Raw genomic sequence first — 12,892 nt, 5'->3', positions numbered from 1 at the left:
CCATCCCTTACAACATAACCCACCCTAAAAACGTACCCATGCCACCAAACCTGTCCCTAACCTTACCTGTATCCCACCTCATAGCAGCAAAAGTGTTTTGGGTTACACTTCATTTTAATGTGTCCTTATTACAGTGTAATTATACATTTAAGTACTAAGTAATATTAATTAACTACATGTACTTACTATATGGTTAGGGTTAGGATTAGGATTAGGGTTTGGTTTAGGGTTACTTGCATGTAATTATGAATAATTTATTGTAATAGTAAGTACATGTAACGTGTAACAAGGACACCTTAAAATAAAGTGTTACCGTGTTTTGCAATGCTATATGAAAAGAATAAGTACATTGTACTTATTTTTTTAATTAAGTATATAGTAATTAAGGCCACTTAATATAAAGTCTGACCGAACATCCTGAGAAGACAGGCTGTGGTGTCATCTGATTGTATGGTGATTCATACAGAAGACTCAATAATCAACTCAATGAAAAACACCTCAAAGGACAACTTTTGGCACTGCCTGCAGATTACCACAATCATAATAAGCATGCATGCTGTTATTTAACTGGTTTGACTGCCGTTCAGCACTTTTCTAAAGACCCTCTCTCAAGATGGTCAGTTGCATTCATTTGCGCTCCATCTTTCCTGCACTCTCATTAAATATCTTACATTTGAGGGTTTCAAATTCCACAAGAATAGTTCACCAAAAACGAAAATTCGCTGAAAATGTACTCACCCTTATCCCATCTAAGATGTTGATGGGTTTGTTTCTTCAGAACAGATTTTGAGAAATGTAGCATTACGTCACTTGCTCACCAATGGATCCTCTGCAGTGAATGGGTGCCGTCAGAATGAGAGTCCAAACAGCTGATAAAAACACCACAATAATCCACAATCGATCCACACCACTCTAGTCCATCAATTAACATCTTGTGAAGTGAAAAGCTGAATGAAACAAATCTATTATTAAGACACTTTTGACTTCAAATTGTTGCTTCCGGTTAAATTTGAGTCCTCTATCCACAATATTGCTTTCTCCACTGAAAAAGTCATCATGTCTGAATCAGAAGAGAAATATGCACAGATCAGGCACAGTTTAAAAGTGAAAACACAATTTGATGTGAGAGGACAACAGGGGATGGGAATTTTTCAATGGAGGAAACCATATTATGGATTATTGGACTGGTGTTTTGGCCAGAAGTGAAGATTTAATGATAAAAGGCTTTTATGATGGATTTGTTTCTCAAAAACACACAGCTTTTCACTTCACAAGATGTTAACTGATGGACTGGAGTTGTGTGGATTATTGTGGTGTTTTTATCAGCTGTTTGGACTCTCATTCTGACGGCACCCATTCACTGCAGAGGATCCACTGGTGAACAAGTGACGTAATGATAAATTTATCCAAATCTGTTGTAATACAGAAACAAACTTGTCTACATATTGGATAGCCTGAGGATGCATACATTTTTTTTTTGTAATTTTTATTTTTGGGTGAACTATTTTAAGGAATAGTTTTTTTTTTAAGAACCTTCTTTTCATGAATTCTAATTCTAATGTATGGAAATGCAAAATATTTTTATCTTTATTCTTTAGACCAATTTTATTCCTAATAACATTTAGTGAATCCGGCCCCTGATCTTTTTGTTTGCATACATGAAGTTCCATATAAAAAGAGAAAATATCAACAAGATGAAGTACCTTTCATTTTCATAAAGTATACTATAATATATTGCTGTACCATTATATAAAAAGTCTCATGCTGTATTGTATGATTTGAGTCATACCGCCCACCCCTACCCTATGCCATTCCTCTTAAATAGCCCCCAACATACAAATCCTGCCCTCCTACTCCAACGAAAAGCCTCTGGTTTCCCCCATTAGGACCACCAGCATCACCAGCCTCTGCTGTCACTGAAGCAAGTAATAGGCAATAATATAAAAGAGCAAACAACAATGCATCAAGTATTTTCCACTTAATCCATTTAGCGTCATAAAAAGTCCTCCCTCATGACAAAAAAAGGGGGAAAAAATCCTTTTAAGAAATGTTTGCATAAATGATTTGGCTTTTAAGTGCTCTACTGGCTTTTTATATGAATAATGAGAGCGCTCTCTCTCAAAAGTCCTGTCCTCTCCACTCCACACAAGCTGTATGGCTTCATTAAAGCACTTGAGAAAAGCCGATTATGAATATCATGTTACCAACAGCATTCTGCCAGTTTAACACTGGCTTCTCCCAAAGGCACGGTGTTAAGTTGAGCAGCGACAAATAGCCCATCCCAATGCCAAGAGCAGCGTGTCCAATTAGAGCAGATGAAGTAGGGTTTAGCTCCTGTCCAATAAGCATGTTTATTGAGCTCGTCTCAAGCAGGATGGTTCGCAGCAAGGATCTTATAGGACTGTACCAGCCTTACACTGTCTGTGGGTGGATGTTTCTGGGGTGGAGGGTAGGTCGCTACAACACGTTCACACATACAGCGGTTTGCAGCAACTAGAAGTCAGTTATTTACAGTGACAGTTGGTGATTTCCAGCGACGTGATTGACAGCAACTGGTGTGGGTGTGTCCAGCGATACAGCAACGTTGAGAAAAGTTCATCTTTATGCAAATCAGCAGTAATGTGAGGCACAAGATTGAGACATAAATGTTACCAGTTCCCTAGTGAAAAATAAACTGAAATGCATCTGAAATACATTTACTTCATGCTAAGTATACTACAAATACATTTACGTAATTACTGTATGCACTGCTGAAATTTAAAAACCTTGCCAAATAATGATGCCAACTTATTTTTACAGCCAGTAAATTGCATTTGTGATGAACTTTTTTTAGAAGCTATGGACACCCCACCAGAACCATTAGGAACTTCCCAGTTTATAATATTACATTTAGATTTTAACAAAAAAAAAAGGCTGGATTCACAAAACTTAGATTAGAAGTTAAGAAAGTTCTAAGAAGAAAGTGACAGGCTTTGGTGTTGTCTGATTGTATCACGATTCTTGCAGAAGACTCAATGAAAAACCTGCTTTTGGTGCTGATTACCATAATAATCATAATAGCCGTGCACATTTTTTTTTTTTTCTCATTTGGTTAATTAAGGCAGAACCAGTGAAGCAGAGCCACTGGCAGCCTCCAGTGATATAATCGTCGTGTGTGTGAACGTCCCGTAACAGATAGGATGTTTTGGGGGTGGGAGAGCTGAGGGGAGGTTTTCACCCTGTCTTCTCTCTTGTGTGACCTATACAGCATCCTCAAAGGCCGAAGAGCTGCCCCTCTACCTGGGCTTTCAGACCTGTCACATTCCCATCACAGTCCAGCGCGGAGAGCCAACCGGTCGGCCTCCCTTTTAAAGTGCCCCCTCTCTCCCCCGCCCCGACCGACAAGCCCCTCCCTCACACCGCAGACACGCCCCCTGCCCCGCCTCCCTCTTATCGGAATGGCTGGACTCCCCGGCCTCTTTCATTCTGTCTGTTTCTTTGAATCATGGTTTTTGTTTTTCTGTTGTTGTTTTTTTTGGTTTTGTACTTTTGTTTTTATCTGTAATGTGATGTTTTAGTTTTTTATGTGTTGTTCAATGATGAGGGAGACAAAGCACTGAGCCCCAAACTGCTGCACAAGCCTTTCTGGATGACCCCCATCCCTCAGTCTGAGCGGGCCGCATCAGGATGAGGGGCAACATGAGGATGGTGAGGGGACAGTGGGGCTCAAATTGGGAGGGAAACTATTTGAGATGGGGCATCTGTTGAAAGCCAGGCTGTTCATCGAGCAGTTTTAGGACAGTTTAATGCACTATGGTGGGGCATTTTGGCTTAAAATCTAAAATGGCATAGTCACAATATATAATCAAACAGTGAGGATATTGGCTTATAATATTTTTTACAGAGTTATCAAAGCCTTTTAACTACATGTTTGGAACCCAAAACCCAAAGTGTTGATATGAAGTGCATAAACCATCTGAATTCAGTCATATTTACTGAATGGAAAGTTTTCATCAAACCCTACACATGTAAAAATATTTTTCTCACTTCTGTTTTGCAAAGAAATAAGCAATTATAATAGTATTGCACTGCAGTATTACAGCTCTAGTAAAAGTATTTAGAATTAAAATGCTAAGAATTATTAAAAAAGAAAAAAGCTAAATCAAAACACCCATATGTAATGACAATATGGGGAATTATGCTTAATTGTCTTACTTTGCAAAAGATCTTAATACAAAGAAAAGCTTTATTTTATTGTATAAGCATCAAATATTTGTCTTTTGATTTTTGGTTGAAATATGATCCAGACATACACAACCATTCAAATGTTGGGGGTCAGTAAGATTTGTTTTTTTTTTAAAGAAATTTCTTTAAATTAAACTGCAACAAAAGTGACAGCAAAAACATTTATCACATTACAAAAGGTTTCGGTTTCAAATAAATGCTGTTCTCTATTCATCAAAAAAAAAAATCCTGAAAACGAACATTTTAAGCAGCACAACTGTTTTCAACATTGATAATTATAAAAACTGTTTTGTTTGTTATTCGAACAATTTCTGAAGCATCGTGTGACACCGAAGACTGTAGTAATGATTCTGACAATTCAGTAGATCATCACAGGAATAAATGACAATGTTACTGTTTTTATCGTATTTGTGATCAAATAAATGTAGCAAGCATAGGCTACTTTTTTAAAACATTACAAATTTATTGCGATTCTCCCAGTGCCATCGCCTCACCAACTGTCCTAAAACATGCTCCGTCTGACTCTGGTGTGTGTTGTTTCCCCGAGGACCGTCAGTCCTGCCCATAATTTCCCCTTCCCTTCCTTTATTCCCCACGAAAGGCTAAATGCGTTTCCCAGGATCCTCACTGAGCCCCTCATCCGATCTGAGTGTTAACATTCACACGCTTTCGTTTCACAGCTGCCTTGTTGGTTTTGAGTGATGTTTGTTCAGAGCATGAATCTGGCCTAGCAGTCAGTCAGACACACTCCTGTTCATTTACACTGGCTATTCCCAGAGCCCACAGCGGCTGTACTTGTAATGCCATGCGTATGCTTCCATACTCCCACATATTTCCCCTGGACTGTGCGGCTGACTGCTACGCCATTGTTCTGCTTTACTAATCACTTAATTCATTGCCGTACATTTCTATTCTCCTTTTTTTGTACTCCAGCAGATGTGCCTAAATGTTGTTCTCTCTCGGAGAGTGACTTTATCAGTATTATATTTAAAGACACTGTCGCTCCAGCGCAAGATTACGTGACTAGTAAAGCTTCCCGTTGAGAGTGTGCACTCCTGTCTGTCATACTGTATCCAAGCTACGCAAAAACCCACGGATCCACTGAGGATAAATGAAACCATGTTTGAATTTTGTACAAACACGTGTTGAGATATTTACATATGGGGGGGGGGAAAGGATTATTTGTGCCTTAACTTGTATAATTTAAATGATTTGCGTTTGTCAAACACATTCGGGATGATTTGGAGACTGTGAGGTTTGACTGATCTGTTTTCTGGTGATGTTATTGCAATCCAAGCAGGTGCAGTGACAACTAAAGTTCGAAGGCACGAAATGCGCGTCCATCCTTACCAAAGGGTAGTGACCGCAGACAGAGGTTAGTTTAGTTCATGTGCTTCTACTCATTACCAGTAGCAACTCACTGTTGGTCCTGATCTGTTGTGAAGCATGTGCAGTTCGGTACACCTTGCTGTTTAATATGGTGTGTTTGTTTTAAACCCTTCAGTTCGCGCACACACACACACACACACACACACACACACGTGGTCTTTCCTGCGCAGGTGGAGTGGTTGACTTCATTCCATTATTTTGATGACCTTATGGTTTCAGCATGATGTTGATGACAAATAATGGAGCTTTATTCACCCCATTACGCTCAATAGTTTTCTCTAGTTATGCAAACACTAAACAGGCTTTTTATATATTGACTCTTGAAACATTTGGGAGTCATTTGAAAAGATCATGAATGTGTCCTTTCCAAATGAGCTAAAGTGACTGTTTGTAATTACATGTAGTGTGGATATACAAATCAAAATCCCAGCGATAGCTATAATGTGTGTTAAAATCCACATTCACTATCAATAGGTTATAGGCTTTTCAAAACAGAAAAATGCCATTAGGAGATCTTTAAAGCTGAAGTGTATCATTTTGTCAGTGTTAAAATATATGCAGTCATTATTTTATGCCGTTCTGTTCGATTACACTAGAAATGAGACACTTTGGCTTTAAAGAATGGAAATTGTGCCTTCACTAAATCTGTGTCACTATCAACAAGCGTAATACGTAATTGGAATATTTTTTGGATACAGCCTGATTAATTAAACCATTTTAATGTTTATTAATTAATTAGTTAAGGTGTATTTAAATATTGATGTAATAAGATGTTATCTTCTAATGCAGATGTGATTGGCAGTTATGAAAATCTGAATAGTATGCAGTTTTGTATGAATAGTATTGATATTTTCTGTACCCCCAACTGACCTAATTGAAGTGCATTTTGTGATGTCAATTAGTTATTAAAAAAAATTTTTTATTTTTTTCGAAAAATGAATGGTCTGATGAATGGAGACCATTAGTGAAAAGGCCATATTTATGTCATAAAAAGATACAACTTATGTATTCAGATTAAACATTTGAGTATAAAGTTGACTTGACAAATTAAAACGAATGTAAAAAATATTTGGTTTGTCAGCACCGCTCAAGTTCATTGAACTCCGCAAGTCTATGTAAGACCTGATCATGTTCTCCAGCGTGATTTTAAAAGCACCTTAAGCTTCAGTCTTTCATAACATTTCTTCGTTTAGCCAAAATTATTTCTAGGTTTAAATTAGATTTTGTCCCCACCACATGTTCAAAATAATCACAATAATCACGAATGATAACTTTAATGAGTACATTAAGATGCGTAATGATTTGACAAAGCATCCATGGTGCAATAATCACCTCATCACTATGAAACAATTACAAAATCAACTCTCAGTATTGCAAAAACCCTCTAATATTTCCCTGTTCACATGCATCTAGTTGCATATAAATTCAGCTTGCGCAGGTTAGACATTGTGTATTTGTGTGTATGCGTGTGTTACAGTTATAGATGTTTGCTTAAGCTGGCAAAATGACTACAGATATCAAGCAGATCAGATACTGAGATTGCTTCCTCTCTTTTAATGTTTTGTTTTTCATATCCTTTTTGTGCTATACATGTTTTTATATAACGGAACTACTGCTTTGAAGAAAATCTACTTTTGAGAACCCATTTGCACAGAGCTTCCAGATTTCCAATCTGTGCATTTGTACTGGACCACACGAATCACTTTTTTATTTCAGCTGTTTACTTATTTTATTATTATTATTATTATTTTTATTATTTCCATCTGTCAATATTTGCCTCATTTGATAAAGAGATTCTATGTGGCACAAGCCTTTTATTTTGCACTGAATATGTCAGAAACCTTCATCTCCTCTGCTCTTCACGAGTAGACATGTTGAAAAAAGTGAAACCTACATCAAACCTCAGACCATGAACCTGAAACGAATCTGTCGAGTCTTACGGTTGACCACTGCCGAGTGGACGATAATGTCGGCGCCACTCTGTGGATGTGATCGTGTCAGAGTATAAATGCATTTAAGAAAAAAGAAAAAAAAACTCCACTTGATGCATACATTTTTTATGTTTTACTGTAAGCTTCTTTTTATTTCTGTTGTCGAAAAGAAAATAGTATTTACTTGTGGCTTTTAAAATATATATAAATATATATATATCTAAAAATATATAAAGCAGGAATGTATTTGAATTGTCAAATTTTACTTGTATTTTGGAAGAGATAGCAATGGTATTATAGAGGGCTATTTGTAGGAAAGAAAAATATGCATCATAGCAGCTTTATAGCACCATGTTAGAAAATTGCCTATATTTTTGGATATATGTTAGGGCTTTATATATGAATGACAGGACTTTTTCAATGTTTATATGCAAAAGCATTTTATATTATGTGTCCTGTGATTTGTCAGTAGTCTGGTAATGGCTAAAAGTCCCACCGCTTGAATTTCCATGGCTATTATGCTAGAAAATTCCTTGTAGTGTTGCTTTGTATCATTAAGGCCAAGATTTTGATGTTGTTGTAAATAGAAGAAAAAAGAATTTCAAAAGGCAATAAACATTTTTATTGAGTAAAAAAAAAAAAAACAGCAGTTGTTCTGGCCCTAAATTATTTCTGACTCAATTCTTACTAAGAAAAACATTGATCTTCCATTTCCATCATAACTCTCGGCTTAATGCTGGAACCTCTTAAGAGCTCTAGTGCTTAATAGCAGTCAGGTATCACTGTGGCCTTCACTGACTGTCCTCTCCTCTCATTTCATTAGCAGCTGCCTCTCTCACGGTTGGTCACACTAGACTCGCTGCTCCCATTCATTCAGCATATGCTTGGAAGTTCTCTCTTTTACTACGAAGTTTAGGGTCGGTGAACTCATCTGAAGTCATAAAGCGAAAAGAAAGACGTTTGCGCAATAGAGGGTCTAAACCTCAGATTGGCTCAATGCAAATCAATGAAACTTTTTCAAACTCCACAGCTGCGTGATTTGCAATGTTGTGGTTCGAGTTTAACCCGATCTCACTGGAAAATGTTTTACGAGGTGGCGATTTTGTATGAATCTGTACAATGTGAATCATATGGAAACCTACACTCTAAAAAATGCTGGGTTAAATACAAACCAGTGCTGGGTTTTGACCCAGCGGTTGGGTTACTACCCAGAAGGTTGGGTTAAACATTTAACCCAACCGCTGGGTCAAAACAACCCAATTGCTGGGTTTGTCCCTATTTTACCCAGCACTGGTTTGTATTTAACCCAGCATTTTTTAGAGTATAGGATTTTTAGGGGAAAAAAGCATGAAGGCCACTAATTCCACCACTAAACATCTGCTCACATACCGTCTGAACAGATCATAAAGAAATTATACAAATTAGCCACTAATTTGCCAAAACATAAAATCGCTACGAATTACCATGAGATTGTGTTGGAAATTGCGAAGATCATGAAGCAGAGATCACTAATCAGATCCAAACCCAACATTTGAATTGAACTGAATTCAATGAATTTGAATGCTTTAACTGAATCCCGCTAGCCTAGAGCGTGACGTCATATCCTGTCATGCTTAAAGCCTACTGTGACCGTACCTTCAGTCTGTCCATTCACTTGACTGCTACTAACCATTAGACACATTTGCCACAGTTGTATTCCTTTGAATTTTCTAAGTGTTTTCTCTCTTGATTTCTTCCTTCTTAACACGTGACCTGTCAGGATAAGCTGTTCCTCATGCTGTGTGTAAAATCATGCTTTTACCTCATGATTTTACCATTTTACAAAGATGAAGACCAACAGTTCTTCCACGGCTCTCACATTCAGTCGACCCACAGCCAGAGTTATTATTTTGACTTGAAACATACTCTACGCAAGTACGTAAACCAAAAGCTTTTGAATACACAAGCTTGATTTCATACGTGTATGCATTGCGAACATTATTGTGAACTCTTTCGCAATGGCTGTTACTGTCATGACTAAACAACTGTTGAAGAGCATCTTAAAGAGAAATTAGTTAAAGCTGAAGTCATTTTTTCATGAATAGCGTCACAAAAACAAATTGCATAAATGATTGTTTTCAAATTGGCTTGCCGAACACTCCCCCTGTTTTCAATTGGTCAGACAAACAGTAAGTCCCGCCCTCATAAAACATTCAAGTCAAACTTTCAATTCAAGCCAAATTTATTTGCATAGCGCTTTTCACGATACACGTTGTTTCAGAGCAGCTTTACAGAAAATCGTGATGTTAATGTTTAGAATCTCTTAATATCGTGTCTTAATGTTCGCATTGAGCATATTAGAGTTGGACGATAATATAATTTACGTTTTGCGACAGATTTGCTATATAGAATATATCACCCTACATGAGTATACTAGTATGTGACATACTAGTGTGGACATACTCATATCCAACTTTATATAAATAGCTGATCGACAATATAGTAACTTTTTGGCGAGAAAAAAAAAAACTTATTTGCTTTTAAGTATATATAACGTCACATGAGTGTACTGTATATATGTAAATAAAGTTAGATATACTATATATCCTGTATATACATTTATAGAGAGTTGTGCGATAAATCCGTTTACAAACACCACCATTAGTTTCGGGGAAACCTACAAAAGGCTTAATTATAAATTAACGAATTCACATTCAATTAAAATATTAAGCTGGGTTAAATATATAAAAATATAAATATACACTATATTACACTTCAATTCAGCAGAATAAAAACATATCTGGAATAATAACACGTTTGACTGAAAAGCGTTTTATTACCTTGCGTAAAGTATTTTCCTGCCTTTTCTCACTATATCATCCACTTTAACCGTTTTATGTCTTAGCTCAACGCTGCTGAGATATAAAAGCTGTGCTGTGGGGAGACTCGACTGAATCAAGAGCCTACTTGTGATCGGTTTATAAATAATTTTCATATTGTCATCCTGCTTTCACTAGCTGAAACTAATCTCCTCTATCTTTTGTTTCTTTCCTCCTTTCCTTGTTGCCCTCCCCCTTTTCTGTTCGTTTGTCTCTCTAACCCACTCAGCCACCACTGGCAACTAACCCCTGACCTTCTGACCTCTCCACCCAATGACGACCTGCCCATTACCTGCCTGCAGATCACACCTCTGCCCTAAAATGAATGAATGAAAGACAAAAAGAGTATCTAAGAGCTGTCACAGGCAGTGGATATACAGCTTCCCTAAACCTCGCTCGTTGGACGCGGGCGGCAGATGCCCGGACGTTCCAGCCGCTGTAGATCTGCACTCTTTGTAAGCAATAAGCAATAATGATTTGCCCCGCACCCTCTAAATCAAAGCCAGACCTCCCAGGTTGCTGTGCAAAAGCCTCCAGCTCAACGACGACACTGTTGAGGAAACGGACTGCCCTTCATCGCACCCCAACCCGTCGCTAGAGTAATCCTGCAGTTACGGTAATGAGTCTGAATGTACTGCATGACGGTGTGGATGATGTACCTCTCGCACTACGACCGCGGCTCGTCACGTGTCACGACGGGCCATTTGAGAAGCATTTCAGCTGAAAATACATTAAAAAGAAGAGTATTTCCCTTCCGGAACAATCCGACACTTTTCTGTGAACAAGCCTCTCTGAGGATGTATAAGCCATGCTTGCCTATCTGCTGTACAAATGTATGAAATTTGTAGATAAATGTTCAAAGAGTGATGAAAGAAAACATGTACAGGAACAACACTTTTGTTATCCTCCAGAGAACGTATATTTTTTACAACTCGCTATTTTATATTGTCGAATATTGTGAAGAGAACAGAAAAAAAAAGACACACACAATACCGAACCCTTTATGAAGTGAAAACAATCCAGTTTTCTGTAATTGGATGTAGACGTGGATGACCAAAACAACCCTTTCGTAGAACCGATGGGGTTGAGAGGGAAATATCATTCAAGTGCCTTTGCCTTATCATAGTTCTCATGTTCAATATGAATGGCATCATGAGTGGCGAATGAGCAGACCAGGACTACATTTCCCAAAAGCATCGTGAGTCTACGTAGATCTGCATAGGTTTACGATGGATTTGGGAAATGTAGTCCAGGTCAGTACACACAGCTTTCCCTTTAGGAACCACATAAGTGACGTATCACTTGTTTCGGGTGGAGCAGCTCAACGCTCCGTCCCAGTATTACACAGCGATCAAATCAAGGCCTTTCACACCACACGATTACTGTCAAACTGACGCCAGGAGTCAAGGTCTATTTGTTGCCTTCATCCTTCAGAATTGTGGGTATTTTGCTCACAGTACTTGAATTAATTTGCACTTTATGTTGACGTTTAATGCATTGTAATATCAGTATGGTATTACAGATGGTATATAGGATATACAGTATTCAGTGCCAAACAAAACTTTCTTTTAATCAGTATGTTTGTCTTCTTTTACAGTAAAAAATATCTAAATATCTTAATATGTATATATATATATACGAATTATAAGTTTGTGTATGATAAAGAGTTTTCAGAGAATATATGAAGAGTTCATTTGCAAAAACGATAACTTCATTTTTATTTTATTTTTTTCAGAAATCACGTTTTTTTTTTTTATTGCGCATTCCAAGTAATATCAATCAAACTGTAGTTGGGTTGTTTTGATTAAGTAATAATAACTTAAACTAATACAGCTAATTTACAAAATCTAAACTATGCATATAAAAAAAGACATCCCCAGCAGCTAAATTCAAATCTGCGTTCGCTGGCTGGCACAGAGCCAGAGACACGCACGTTTTTAAAGCACTGCACATTATAGCCAATCCCATACGATTATGTTGAGTTTATGAATACAAAGACCAATCAGCGTTCAGATGAGTCACCGCTGAAACACGCTGTTTCGTCACCGCGCGCGCTGGCTGACTGAAATCTCTGGCTAATTATCTCATCAGAAACAACAATGTGAAGATGTACGAATGTAAGTAAGGTGTTAATTTTACAGTGTAAACAGCTTTAGAGATTATTATGGGAGTTTTTGAGAGTGCTTGAATTCGCTGGACTGAAGTGAAAATGTTCTTTGATAGTGTAAACGTTTTTTTTGTTTGTTTGTTTGTTTGTTTGCTTTTTCAGTAGGGACATAAGCCTATATCTGTTTGTGGCTGCTGTGTGTCATATGACATATTTTAGTTGACATTGTTATAGATTACATCTAGATTGCAGCGATACATGACATGGTGAAAATTTACTGAATGAATAATAGGCTACTTAAAGTAGTTTAAAGATTCATTTTTAAAATTGTGCCCCCTAAAAGCACAAGTGGCCCCTGTCTGGCCCCCCCAGTTACTGTGGTC

At 37.5% G+C, this 12,892-nt stretch overlaps 1 protein-coding gene across 4 annotated transcripts in view; it reads left to right on the top strand.

Annotated features, from left to right (window-relative positions):
- Positions 1–11,991, top strand: part of qkib (QKI, KH domain containing, RNA binding b) — a 113,429-nt gene extending 101,438 nt beyond the window's left edge. For 3 of the 4 annotated variants that reach the window (XM_016551596.1, XM_016551595.1, XM_016551593.1), the window contains one exon: positions 3,248–3,686. In XM_016551596.1, coding sequence (XP_016407082.1) covers positions 3,248–3,351 — 104 coding nt within the window. In that variant the 3' untranslated portion in view covers positions 3,352–3,686. Of the gene's footprint in view, positions 1–3,247; positions 3,687–5,521; positions 5,600–10,631 lie in introns of those variants that run through there. The other variant, XM_016551594.1, reaches the window with a different exon arrangement.
- Positions 11,992–12,892: the final 901 nt, after the last annotated feature.

This window comes from Sinocyclocheilus rhinocerous, unplaced genomic scaffold (genome assembly GCF_001515625.1).
Source record: "Sinocyclocheilus rhinocerous isolate Xijiao unplaced genomic scaffold, SAMN03320098_v1.1 scaffold345, whole genome shotgun sequence".
In the NCBI taxonomy this organism is placed as follows: Eukaryota; Metazoa; Chordata; class Actinopteri; order Cypriniformes; family Cyprinidae; genus Sinocyclocheilus; species Sinocyclocheilus rhinocerous.
The sequence above is the reverse complement of the archived record's forward strand: the minus strand, read 5'-3'. Positions and strand labels throughout refer to the sequence as shown.